We start from the raw sequence: 12714 nt of genomic DNA on the forward strand, positions 1-12714 counted from the left end.
CCTCATCCTCCGTCTTTCCAGGGAGAACAACCCCAGTTTACCCAATCTCTCCTCATAACTAAGCCCCTCCATACCAGGCAACATCCTGGTAAACCTCCTCTGTACTCTCCCCAAAGCCTCCACGTCCTTCGGGTAGTGTGGCGACCAGAACTGGACGCAGTATTCCAAATGCTTTTGAAGGCTTTTGAAGATGGTGAAAAATATACCGGAGAGGGCCGTAGAAACCGAGAACTGGGCCTAATGACTGGGGGCACTGCCAGGGATGGTCAAGAGGAAGGAGGGTCATGATGTCCACAGATCAGAGATGGAAGAGCAAACATGTGAACTGCTGTGCTTAGAGTTCCAGTCATTCACTGTGTGCGAGGACACTGGAGTACACCAAATTCCTAACCCAAAGCCAACCCTTAGTAGCTCTTACTGATTCTCTGGGCCTCTGCCTATGTACTCCCACCTTATATAATGGGAAAGAGTCAACATAAACAAAAGTAAAAGGTAAAGTTGGCAGAGTCCCAGATGACCTTTGAGGGGGAGAGCTGATTGGTGGTGATTTAAACTGAGGATCACCACATCTCAAGCAAGGAGCAAGGTTGAGAAGGTGGGGCCTTCGTGAATAACCTCAGCTGGTACGGGAATTGAACCCACGGTGTTGACATTGCTCTGCATCACTAACCCGCTGTCCAATCTATTTATTTATTAGTGTCACAAGTAAGGCTTACATTAACACTGCAATGAAGTTACTGTGAAAATCCCCTAGTTGCCACACTCCAGCACCTGTTCAGGTCAATGTACCTAACCAGCATGTTTTTTCAGACTGTGGGAGGAAACCCATGCAGACACGGGGAGAATGTGCAAACTCCACACAGACAGTGACCCAAGCCAGGAATTGAACCCGGGTCCCTGGCGCTGTGAGGCAGCAGTGCTAACCACTGAGCCACCCACATATTTCACAAAGATAGAAACTGCAAAACCAAAATAATGGGACAACAGAAAGCAGTACCAGAAGGAAATGGAAGGAGAGGCAGACAGACAGAGTGAAAGTGGTAATAGGGTATAGGCACTAAAGCTGTGGATTAATTGGAATTTATAACTCAAGAAACTAGTAAGTAGAACACGGAGAAAAGATAGAAAGTTTTAGACAGTAATATGCATGAAGTAGCTGCGTTCAGAGAAGGTTTACCAGACTAATACCAGGAATGGTGGGTTGTCTTATGCAGAAAGGTTGGAGAGTTTAGATTTGTGTTCAGGAGAGTTTAGAAGAGTAAGAGGTGACTTGATTGAAATCTTTTAGATCCTGAGAGGTATCAACAGGGTGGACGTGGAGAGGATGTTTCCTCTTGTTGGAGAATCTAGAACAAGGTGTCACTCTTTGAAAATAAGGGGTCTCTCATTTAAGGCCGAGATAAAGAGAATTTTTTTCTCTGAGGATTGTGAATCTCTGAAACGTTTTTCCTCCAAAGGCAGTGGAAGCAGAGACTTTGAATATTTTCAAGGCAGAGCAAGATGGATTCCTGATTAACAAGGGGGTGAAAGATTATCAGGGGTCAGCGGGAACGTGGGGTTGAAGTTATAATCAGATCAGCCATGATCTTATTGAATGGTGGAGCAGGCTCGAGGGGCCGAGTGGCCTACTCCCTCTCCTGCTTTTTATGTTCATATGTAGGGAAGAGATCACAACTGACGCAGGTTATATGGTGGAGGTAGTCATGGTAGTGAATCTCTTCCTGTAACTGTTTCTTTGCTGTTTGTGCATTTTTACAATTCTTTTGGTTTTGCCATCTCTATCTTTCTTTATATCAACTCTCTCTTACTATAGTGAGGAGGAGGAAGGTGCTGGTGGTGGGGGAGGGGGAGGTGGGGGTGGGAGGTGGGTGTGAGCCTATAAGGGACAGGAGCAGAGAATCAAATTACACAAAGTGGTTGGCTTTGAGTTCGGAAAATTGGGCAATGCAATGGCCTTAAACACAAGAACCCCAAGTCACTGACAGGATCGCAAAGAACGAAACACAAGGCAAACAGCTGGCAAGGGATGACAGGGTTACGGACGCGTAGTTTAAAAAAAACACCAGGCAGCAGAGACAAAGGATAGTGCAGCTGGAGACTGAAACAATGGGACACCGAGAACTGTCACAATGTTCAAAGCTTTCTGTCATTTATTTCTGAAAGCTGGAACTCTTGTATGACAAGGGGAAGTTTGAGAGATAATTAAATACACTATGTATTTGAGAGTGTCTAAGTGTTTCTTCGATTGTAAAATTCAAGCCATTCATTAAAAAGCAACACATCAGCACATTTCATTCCCTCAGGACACGTTGGAAACCTTCCCACACCCCACAGACTTTTGCCACATTCAAAGTGAGTATAGCATATATTTTCCTATAGTGAGACTTCATTAGGCTGGTTCTTTTTCTTCCCTTTGATGTGCAGTAAAATCCCACATTTTAAAAACAGACTGAACAGTTAGCTTAAAGAGTTGGGTCACCGAAGGCTGTCATAAACTCCCCGGTAGGTTTATGCCAGATCAGGAACCTTGAACGAGAAGCTGTGCGTTGTGCTTTAATCAGCACTTTGTCCTCCATTGCAGTTTGAGAAACACTCATTAGAACCATAAAGATCCAGTGACCTAGTTGCCAACTCTTCTAATTAGGAGAAAATTCGCAGAGAAGTAACAGACTGCAAAAAGAGATGGTTACAAAAATAATCAAGACACAACAGTACTTACATTTCTCACACAATCGCCCAATAGCTGCAAAATAAAGAAAAAAAGAGAATTGAAGTCAGATGAGGATTGATACTTTGCAAATAACTGTATTCTTTTTTGGCAAGAGAGAAGTGGTGTTAGCATCAGGGGCATTTTTAAAGGGCACAAGTTCAGCCAGGCAACTCAGGGTGCTTTGGGCGGCTGAAGAGGGGATGATAAAGTATTATTTCCACTTGATGATACAAATAGTGAACTGCAAAAGATTTTCCCGAGGTGGGGAGCTCTATTTTCACCTTATCTCTCTTTAAATCAGTGATCTACAGGTAACATAGCACGTGATATGAACTTTTGTCATACTCGGTGTCATGCTCAACTGCATAACTAAATAGACCCAAGAGAAAAAGAACAAAGTTAAAGGTTCAGACAGGGTGATGTATCTAGGACTGCCATTCCAATATCCTGGCAGCGAGTTCAGAACAGTACTGATGATAATGAAGCTTAGGGAAAGCAAAGAAATTGGAATCTGAGTTTCAGCAAAAAGCTCAAATGGCCTTGAGTGGGGTGGGGACGAGGGTTTGGAACCAAGCCACTGGCTGAGCTTTCAGCAAAAACAATAGTTACCTTCTGGTGCCTTAACACTGTCCCAAAGTTACAGCCTGAAAATTTTGTAACTCAGACGGACTATAGTCCAACAGAGTCATAGAGTTTTACAGCACTAAAAGAGGTCCTTCGGCCCATTGTGCTGCTCATCAAGCACCGATCTATACTAACCCCATTTTCCAGCACTCGGTCTGCAGCCTTGTGTGCTATGATGCCTCAAGTGTTCATCTGAATGCTTCTTAAATGTTGGGAGGGTTCCCCCCTTTATCACCCTTTTAGGCAGTGAGTTCCAGATTCCCACCACCCTCTGGGTGTAAAGGTTTTCCTCAAATCCCTTTAAATCTCCTGCCTTCTTACCTTAAATCAATGGCCCTTGATTATTAACCCCTCTACGAAGGGGAAAAGATCCTTCCCATCTATGTCCCTCATAATTTTGTACACCTTGATCAGGCCTCCCCTTGGCCTTCTCTGCTCTGAAGAAAACAGCCACAGTCTAACCAGCCTCTCTGCATACCTGAAACGCTCCAGCCCAGGCAACATCCTGGTGAATCTCTAGTGCAATCACATCCTTCCTATTGTATGGCAACCAGAACTGCACACAATATTCTAGATGTGGCCTATTAAACATTTTATACAGCTCCATCAAAACCACCCTGCTTTTATACTCAGCTAATAAAGAAAATATCCCATATGCCTTCTTAATCATCTTAGCTACCTGCCCTGCTGCCTTCAGGGACCTCTGGACATGAACCCCAGGGTTCCTCTATATTCTCTGTAGTTCCTGGCATCCTATCGTTCAATGTGTATTCATCGTTGTTAGACCTCCAAAATGCATCACCTCACACTTTTCAGGGTTCTGACCAGCCCGTCTATATCACCCTGTAATCTAAGGCTTTCCTCCTCGCTATTTGCCACACCACAATTCTCATGTTATCTGCAAACTTACTGTTCACACCTTTCATTAGATCATTAATGTACATTGCAAACAGCAAGGGACCCAATCACCTTTTTTGAAAAATTCAACCAAATCTGTTAGATGTGATCTGCCCCTGACAAAGCCACACTGACTACACATTCTCCTCAAGAATTCTGCAACTCATCATCTGACCATCATAAACACACAGCTGTCTGCATATTGCAGTTAGGATATAGACACATCAATTATACTCTCAGCTCCCTGAAGACAAACCCAGTTTGTTCTAGATTACGGTTACAAGTAGGTTGTATAGCAGTGGCAAGGCACAGCTTTATTCAACTAGAGCACTGTTTGCAGTGTTGGGCTTCACACTGAATGAGGCATGAGAAGCAAGTGCAGATCCATTAGGCTGCTGCCTGGCATATACAAAATACAAAGAAAGACCATAAAATGGAGGTTGATTTCATTTGAACAGAGGAGATTGATGAGTACTTTTAAATGCCTGTATCAAATTATGATGGGTTCAGATAGTGGAGGTAGAACGGTTTCCAATAATTAAATCTCACCATAACCATGCCCCTCTATTACCTCCTGCAGCCCTATAATTCCCAAAACTCTTTTGCATCTGATAGACCGCCCCCCCCACCCACCTTTAAAGTTGGCAGCTGTGTTTTCAGCTGTCTATGACTTGCGTTCCGAAACCCTATCCCTGAAAACCTTGATCATTCTGCAAACTCTCCTTAAAATCCAGCTCTTCCACAGAGCTGTTAGTTACTCTTATTATATTTGGCTCGGCATCCAATTTTGACGGATTGTGCCTTGGGAAAGCTTTCCAAAATGCAGTTTATAAAAGGCATGATTTAGGGGGTCTAGAGGAAGGCGACAACTACACGATTAAATGCAGGAGATTTAGGATAGAGTATGGGAGAAATATTTAAAACAAAAAGGATTTCAAAACAGTCTACTTCATCGAAACAGCAGGCATGGCTTTGCCAACATTTAAGAATGGCTTAAAGGTTTGAAGGGAAGGGGACTAAATGCCTGTGGGAACAGACTGCTATATGGGATGAAAATTATTGCTGATAGGAAAAGATGTTAATGGGAAATTCTTCACTTGCCAGCGAGAGAGAAACCGGAGGAAGAATGCATCTCCATTTATTGTCTCCTTTCTACATGGTTTTAGACTTAGTGTTTCAAATGGTTCAGCAGGACAGTCTGCCAATGCCACCCTGCTCACCATCAGAACCCAGAAGGACAAATTCAAGGTACATTGCATCCCAAGAAAATAGCGAAGGCAGCAATGACTCAACCAATCACGGAATGACACAACACGGAGGCCGTTCGGCCCATCATGCCTGCGCCTGCTTATCCAATTAACCCCACTCCTCTGCTCCTTGTTTTCCCTTCAAGTATTTATCAGATTTTCTCCTGAATTTTTAAAGTTTAAAGTAAAGTTTATTTATTAGTCACAAGTAAGGCTTACATTAACACTGCAATGAAGTTACTGTGAAATTCCCCTAGTCGTCACATTCCGGCGCCCGTTCGGGTCAATGCACCCTAACCAGCGTGTCTTCAGAATGTGGGAGGAAACCAGAACACTCGGAGGAAACCCACGCAGACACGGGGAGAACGTGCAAACTCCACACAGACAGTGACCCAAGCCGGGAATCGAACCCGGGTCCCTGGTGCTGTGAGACAGCAGTGCTAACCACTGTGCTACCGTGCTGCCCTGAATTTCTTCACTTCCTTGCAGCAAGATTGTGGACTCTCTAAAAGTGCCCTGGCCAAGGAGTGGACTTTGATACTCAAGCACTCCAGGGTTAAGGTACCGCCTATGCTATTAATCAATAGTCTTTCAAAAAGGAGGAGCCCCATTTTGATAAATGAACAGGTGCCCACAATGCAGTCACTTTCAACCAAATGCCAAGATGCCTGTGGCCTATCTCCACTTTTATTTCTTGTTCACTGGTCGGTCCTGTTTGGATTTCCATTGCTGCTCTTAGCATTGCCGTACTGGTGTAGAAAATCTAAATCAGAACGCTGATATCTGATAGCTTCACCGATTGACACCTCTGCAAATTAATGGGAACACTGGCCCAGATTTTTCTGCAGCAGCGAGATTGGTGAAGTAAATTTAGCTGGCCGGTATGCCAGTGATAAACTCCTCCATATTCTCCTGCAATCCAATTAAAATATGCTGCAGCAAAGGTGGTGGAAAATTAGGAATGGCAAGGGATATATTCGCAGCGATTCACCAAATATATAAACAGCACCATAGAAAGCATTCTTTCTGGTTGTATCACAGCTTGGTATGGCTCCTGCTCTGCCCAAGACTGCAAGAAACAACAAAAGGTCATGAATGTAGCCCAATCCAGCACGCAAACCAGCCTCCCATCTACTGACTGTCTATGCTTCCCGTTGCCTCGGAAAAGCATCCAGCATAATTAAGGACCCCCACGCACCCCAGACATTCTCTTTTCCACCTTCTTCCGTTGGGAAAAGATACAAAAGTCTGAGGTCACGTACCAAATGACTCAAGAACAGCTTCTTCCCTACTGCCATCAGACTTTTAAATGGACCTACCTTGCACTAAGTTGATCTTTCTTTACACGCCAGCTTTGACTGGAACACAACATTCTGCACTCTCTCCTTTCCTTCTCTATGTCCAGTATGCTTTGTCTGTATAGCGCACAAGAAACAACACTTTTCACTGTATACTAATACATGTGACAATAATAAATCAGATCAAAGGGTGCCGAGTTAAAGTCTTAAGACTGGCATTTACATGAAACCAAGCTATGGTTCACGTTAAAAGTGCGGCATCCACCAGATAGATCTCAGTGGAACTGGTCGTTCAGACCCAGTTTAGACAATGCTGTTAAAATGTCAGGAATCCGAGTACAGAGTTTCCAAGGGTGTGTCTCTCCAGTCTTCCAGCCCCAGACTGGCCCATATTGTTTTAAAATTATTTGTATGATCAATCGGCCAGAACCACGTAGCTGCCAGGACACAAGTGTCATTACTTATAAAGCATAACGGTAGTGAGGAGAAAGCAGGCGAACATTCAGCAAAAGTGCATTGTTTTCAGTGGGGATGGGGAGGAATCAGAGATCTGACAACTCGCTTCATTTAGTGATGGCATGAGTTATTTACTCCATATTACATTGACTGAGGTTCTCAATGATATCCCTCACTCTGCCATTACACCAGAGGACCAATCCTGGCTCAATGAGTGTAGGACAGTAGCAGCACCAAGAATACCCAAAAACGTCAGAGCTAAGCAATCCTACAGCCAACATATCAAGTCAAAGCCCTGTAGTCAGAGTCATTTACAGTGGTGGTTAATTGAACTGACAGGACAAAGTGGGGGCTCAATGAGCTTCTGCTTCCTGAATAATGGTGGAACCCAGCGTCAGTACAAAAGACAAAGTTGAAGCATCTGTTACCATCTTATGCCAGCAGTGTAAGTGGATGATCCATCTCAGCCTCCTAGGTCGCCAGCATCACAGATACCAGTCTTCAGCTAATTTGGTTCACTCTATGTGATATGAAGAAACAGCTGCAAGCACTGGATCCCGCAACGGTTATTCCATGTAACAAGTGGCAAGCAACATTCAGAGTGGCCACCGTGTGTGCAATCTACAAGTTGCACTGCAGCAACTCACCAAGGTTCCTTCAACAGCACCTTCCAAACCCGTAACCTCTACCACCTAAAAGGACAAGGGGATACAACCACCTGGAAGTCCCCCTCCAAGCCACACGCCATCCTGACCTGGAAATATATCCTTCAATGTCGCTGGGTCAGAATCCTGTCACTCCTTCCCTAACAACACTGCGGGTGTACCTACACCACATGGACTGTAGAAATTCAAATCTTCTCAAGGGCAAATAGGGATAGGTAAAATAAACAAAATTGAGGTTTGATTGGCATAAGTCCACAGGAGAAGTCTGGGCCAATGATTGAAACATGGTATGCAGCTTATGAAGCTCCACAATGTGGCCCAAAGTCAACAACCCGAGACATCCCTGAAATAGAAAATGAGAGAGCAATGGTCTCAATTCTCACACCAGTAGGCTCAAAACACCACCTTTCATTATTTCCTTCTGTGCTCCACAAAGCAAATACATCTGGCACATTTTCTCTTCTCCATATGTTTTAGTTCCTGTACTAACTGGTGCACCAGGACAATCTATCAAAGCCACTGTCCTCTCCACGTAACCCAGAAGTACCCGATTAAGGTTCTGTGTAGCCCAAGGAAAACGCAAAGGCAGTGACAATGAAGCAGCAAAGGGCTGCTCAGACCTTGTTTAGACAATGCTGTTAAAATGTCAGGAATCCGAGTACAGAGTTTCCAAGGGTGCGTCTCTCCAGTCTTCCAGCCTCAGACTGGCCCATATTCTTTTTTTAGTTATTTGTGCGATTAATCGGCCAGAACTACGTAGCTGCCAGGACACAAGAGCCATTATTTATAAAGCATAATGGTAGTGAAGAGAAAGCAGGCGAACATTCAACAAAAGTGCATTGTTTTCAGTGGGGAAGGGGAGGAGACAGGGATCTGACAACTCGCTTCACTTAGTGATGGCATGAGTCATTTACTCCATATACTCTTTGAAGGAGATATCCAATTTGTTCCTACTCTTCTAGGTTGCCCCTAGTTCTTTATCCATTACTTATATCCTCTAATTATCCACCCCTCTGATGCTGGAAATAGTTACATCATTATTTACTATCAAAATTGCTGATTTTGGGCTCCGCCATTAATTCTCCTTGAACTTCTCTTGTTCTGAAGAGAATACCCCCAGCTTCTCCTGGTGCCAATCATTTTTGCAATGTGTGTGTACCACCCAGAGTTTGATACAATACTACAGCTAAGGCGTTACATTATTTCTTTGCTTTTGTACTCTCGGCCTTAATTAATAAAGTCAAGGATAGTTTTTTAACTAACCTTATGAATTTGGTCCTGTCACCAAGATTTGTGTATGTGCACCCCCAGATATTTTTGTTCCCCTGTATAAAATTGGACAGTTTTGTTTCTCATCATTCCAACCAAATGTACTAGTTCAGTGTTAAATTTCACCTGCCCATTTCCTCTCGAAGCCTGCTACTATCTTCCTCATGGTTTACAACATTCCCAAGCTCTGTGTCATCTGCAGACTTTGAAATGGTTCCCTCTATAGCCAAGTTCAGGTCATTGATGTGTATCTAAAAGAGCAGTTGTTCTAATAGTGACCCCTGGAGGACACCACTGTAAATTCCACGAAAGTGAAATCCACCATTACTCTCTGCCTCCTGTCTCATAGCTAATTTTGTATTCATAGAAGCAGAGGAAATAGGGGTAGGCCATTCAGCCCCTTGAGCCTGCTCCACCATTCAACTAGATCATGGTTGATCTTGAGCATTTGGAGTGCTAATCCTTCATCAGGTGAGTCACCTGATGAAGCAGCAGTGCTCCGAAAGCTCGTGATTCCAAATAAACCTGTTGGATTTTAACCTGGTGTTGTGAGACTTCTTACTGTGCCCCACCCCAGTCCAACACCGGCATCTCCACATCCTGGCCACCATTTTGATACACAGGGCAGGATTTTCCAGCCACGCTCGCCCCAAAACCAGAAAATCCAGCCCGAGGTCAACGGACCTTCGCATGGTCTGCCCCCCCCACCACCAAGATTCCCGTGGCGGATGGGGCAGGACAATTCCCCCAACAATCTCCGTATCATAGAATTCGACAGTGCAGAAAAGGCCATTTGCCCACCAAGTCTGCACCGACTCTGACAGATTATCTTACCAATTCCCTCTCCCCCGTCCTATCCCTGTAACCCCCACATGTTTAACGTGGCCAATCCATCGAACCTACACATCTTTGGACACTAAGGGACTATTTAGCACGGCCAATCCACCTAACCTGCACATCTTTGGACTGTGGCAGGCAACTGGAACACTCGGAGGAAACCCATACAGACATGGGAAGAATGTGCAAACTCTACAGAGTCACCCAAAGCCACACCCGAACCCGGGTCTGTGGAGCTGTGAGGCAGCAGTGCTAACCGCTGTGCCACCATGCCACCCTTGATATCATTAACATTTAAAAGGATACTCAATGACTGAGCCTATACAGTTCCCTGGGCAGAATTCCAATGATACACCACCCCAAGTGGAGAAACTCCTCATCTCAGTGCTAAATGGCTGACCTGTTCTGTGACTGTGTCCCCTGGTTCTAGACCCCATCCCAACCTGGGGAAACACCTTCCTAAACCCACCTTGTTGAGCCCTATAAAATATTGTACATTTCAATCACCTCTCATTCTAAACAGAAAATACAGGCCCATTCTCCTCAATCTCTCCTCTTGGGACAATCCCACCCATTCCAGGGATCAGCCTGGTGAACCTTTGTGACTCTCCCTCAATGGCAAGTACATCTTTTCTCGGGTAAGGAGACCAAAACTGTACACAATACTCCAGGTGCAGTCTCACCAAGGTACAGCAAGACATCTTTACTCTTGTACTCAAATCCTCTTGCAATAACAGTGCCAATGTGCCTATAGCCCCAGAGGCTTTAATACGAACATAAGTGGAGCCAAAAAGTGATTAAGGATTCAGACGTTGCTCTTGACCCACAGAAGTATTCATTTACTGGTATATTTGATATTGCATATTAGTAACACAAGAACATGAACAATAGAACAAGAATGGGCCATTCAGCCCCTCGAGCCTGCTCTGCTGTTTAATTTACTCATGGCTGATCACCATTTAGTTTGTCAGCCTTGGCTCCCTATCCTTCAGTTATCCAACAGAAATCTATCAATCTCAGCTTGGAAAGGCCTAATTGTCCCTGCAGCCACAGCTTTACTGGGGAGCGAGCTCTAGATTCCACCTTAGTGTCATCCACAAGTTTGGATACCCAGCTCTCTATTCTCTCATCTAAGCAATTAACATATGTGGCCAGACTTTTGCGTTTGAGGTGAGAGGGGAGAGATACAAAAGGGTTCAGAGGGGCAATTTTTTCACACACAGGTGTGTGAAAAGTTACAGCCCAAGGACAAATTGCGTAGAATCAGGGATTAGATGGAATTAATGTAGGATATAGCGCAAAAGCTGGCCATTCAGCCCATTGCACCTTTTCTTTGAAAGAGGCAGCCAATTAGTTTGCTCCCCTGCACTTTTCCCAGAGGTCATAGAGTCAGAGTTTACGGCATTGAAACAGGCCCTTTGGTCCAACTTGTCCATGCCGCCCCCTTTTTTTAAAGCTAAGCTAGTCCCAATTGCCCGCATTTGGCCCATATCCCTCTATACCCATTTTACCCATGTAACTGTCTAAACACTTTTTAAAAAGACAAAATTGTACCCGCCTCAACTACTACCTCTGGCAGCTTGTTCCAGACACTCACCACCCTGTGTGTGAAAAAATTGCCCCTCTGAACCCTTTTGTATCTCTCCCCTCTCACCTCAAACGCAAAAGTCTGCAAATTTAAAAGTATTTATCCAACTTCCTTATCATTGTTACTATGGAATCTGCTTCCACTGGCCTTTCAAGGCAGTATTCTCCAGAACATGGCATCTCACTGTATAAATTACCCCTCCCTCCCTCTTCCCCCCCCCCCCCCGCCTTGTTTTTTGTCACTTAAGCTTTTAGTAATTGTAGCAAATCTCATTGAGGCCTTCCTCAAGCTTGATGCCCAAAATTGGCAACAATATTCCAGCCGGGGCTGAACTAGTGTTTTATAAAAAAGGTTTAGTACAACTACTTTACTCTGCCTCGATTTAAAAAGCCAAGCATCCCTTTTATCCTTTTAGCAACCTTCTTAACTTGTCCTGCCAACTTTAAATACTCATGTACATATAGCCCTATTCTCTCTGATTCCCACTCTCTATCTCCTGGCACATTTTCCGATACTCCTGATGGTGTAGCTTTCCAGAGTTGCTTTTCTCTGAGCAGCTGAGGTCACAGTTTGGTCACTTATGGGAAAACATCCAGCTCTTCAACATTTCCAAACCATAGCTTTGCACAAAGCAAAGTACGCTTAATTCAAGAGAACTTTGAAAGATTATAACCAAAGCACAAATACATATACAAATGTAATATGTAGTTGTACATTAACAGCAGTTCAATCTTATAGGTACATCCACTTCCTGTCTACTTTAGAGCTAGAATATAGACAAGATATTTTCCCTGCTATTGAGTCTAGAATCAGGGAACATGGCCTGCCCCTTATTCTGAGACTATGTATAACTGAAGTAAGGAGAAATTTCTAAGACAGACGGTGGTGAATCTTTGGAATTCTCGATCCCAGAAGCTGCGGAAGCTCAAACACTGAGCATGGACAAGACAGAAATTGATAGATTTCTGGACACTAATGACATCAACGGGCACGGCAAAAGCTAGCTAAAATGTAGATGCTCCAAAGATGTGCATGTTAAGTGGTTTGGCCTTGCTGAAGTGCCTCTGATTAGCAGGATAAGTAGATGGGGTTAGAGGGATAGGGCTTGGGTGGAATTGTTGTC

The 12714-nt window shown here is 44.2% G+C and overlaps 1 protein-coding gene across 2 annotated transcripts in view; it reads right to left on the reverse strand.

Moving 5' to 3' along the window:
* The window catches only part of phf5a (PHD finger protein 5A), a 110673-nt gene that overhangs the window by 97564 nt on the left and 395 nt on the right, over positions 1-12714 (reverse strand). For both annotated transcript variants that reach the window (XR_013500412.1, XM_078237634.1), the window contains exon 2: positions 2720-2743. Coding sequence is in view for 1 of the 2 variants with exons in the window: in XM_078237634.1 (XP_078093760.1) it covers positions 2720-2743 (24 nt within the window). In the remaining variant the exon portion in view is untranslated. The remainder of the gene's footprint in view (positions 1-2719; positions 2744-12714) is intronic.

The sequence above is a fragment of the Mustelus asterias genome, chromosome 21 (genome assembly GCF_964213995.1).
Source record: "Mustelus asterias chromosome 21, sMusAst1.hap1.1, whole genome shotgun sequence".
In the NCBI taxonomy this organism is placed as follows: Eukaryota; Metazoa; Chordata; class Chondrichthyes; order Carcharhiniformes; family Triakidae; genus Mustelus; species Mustelus asterias.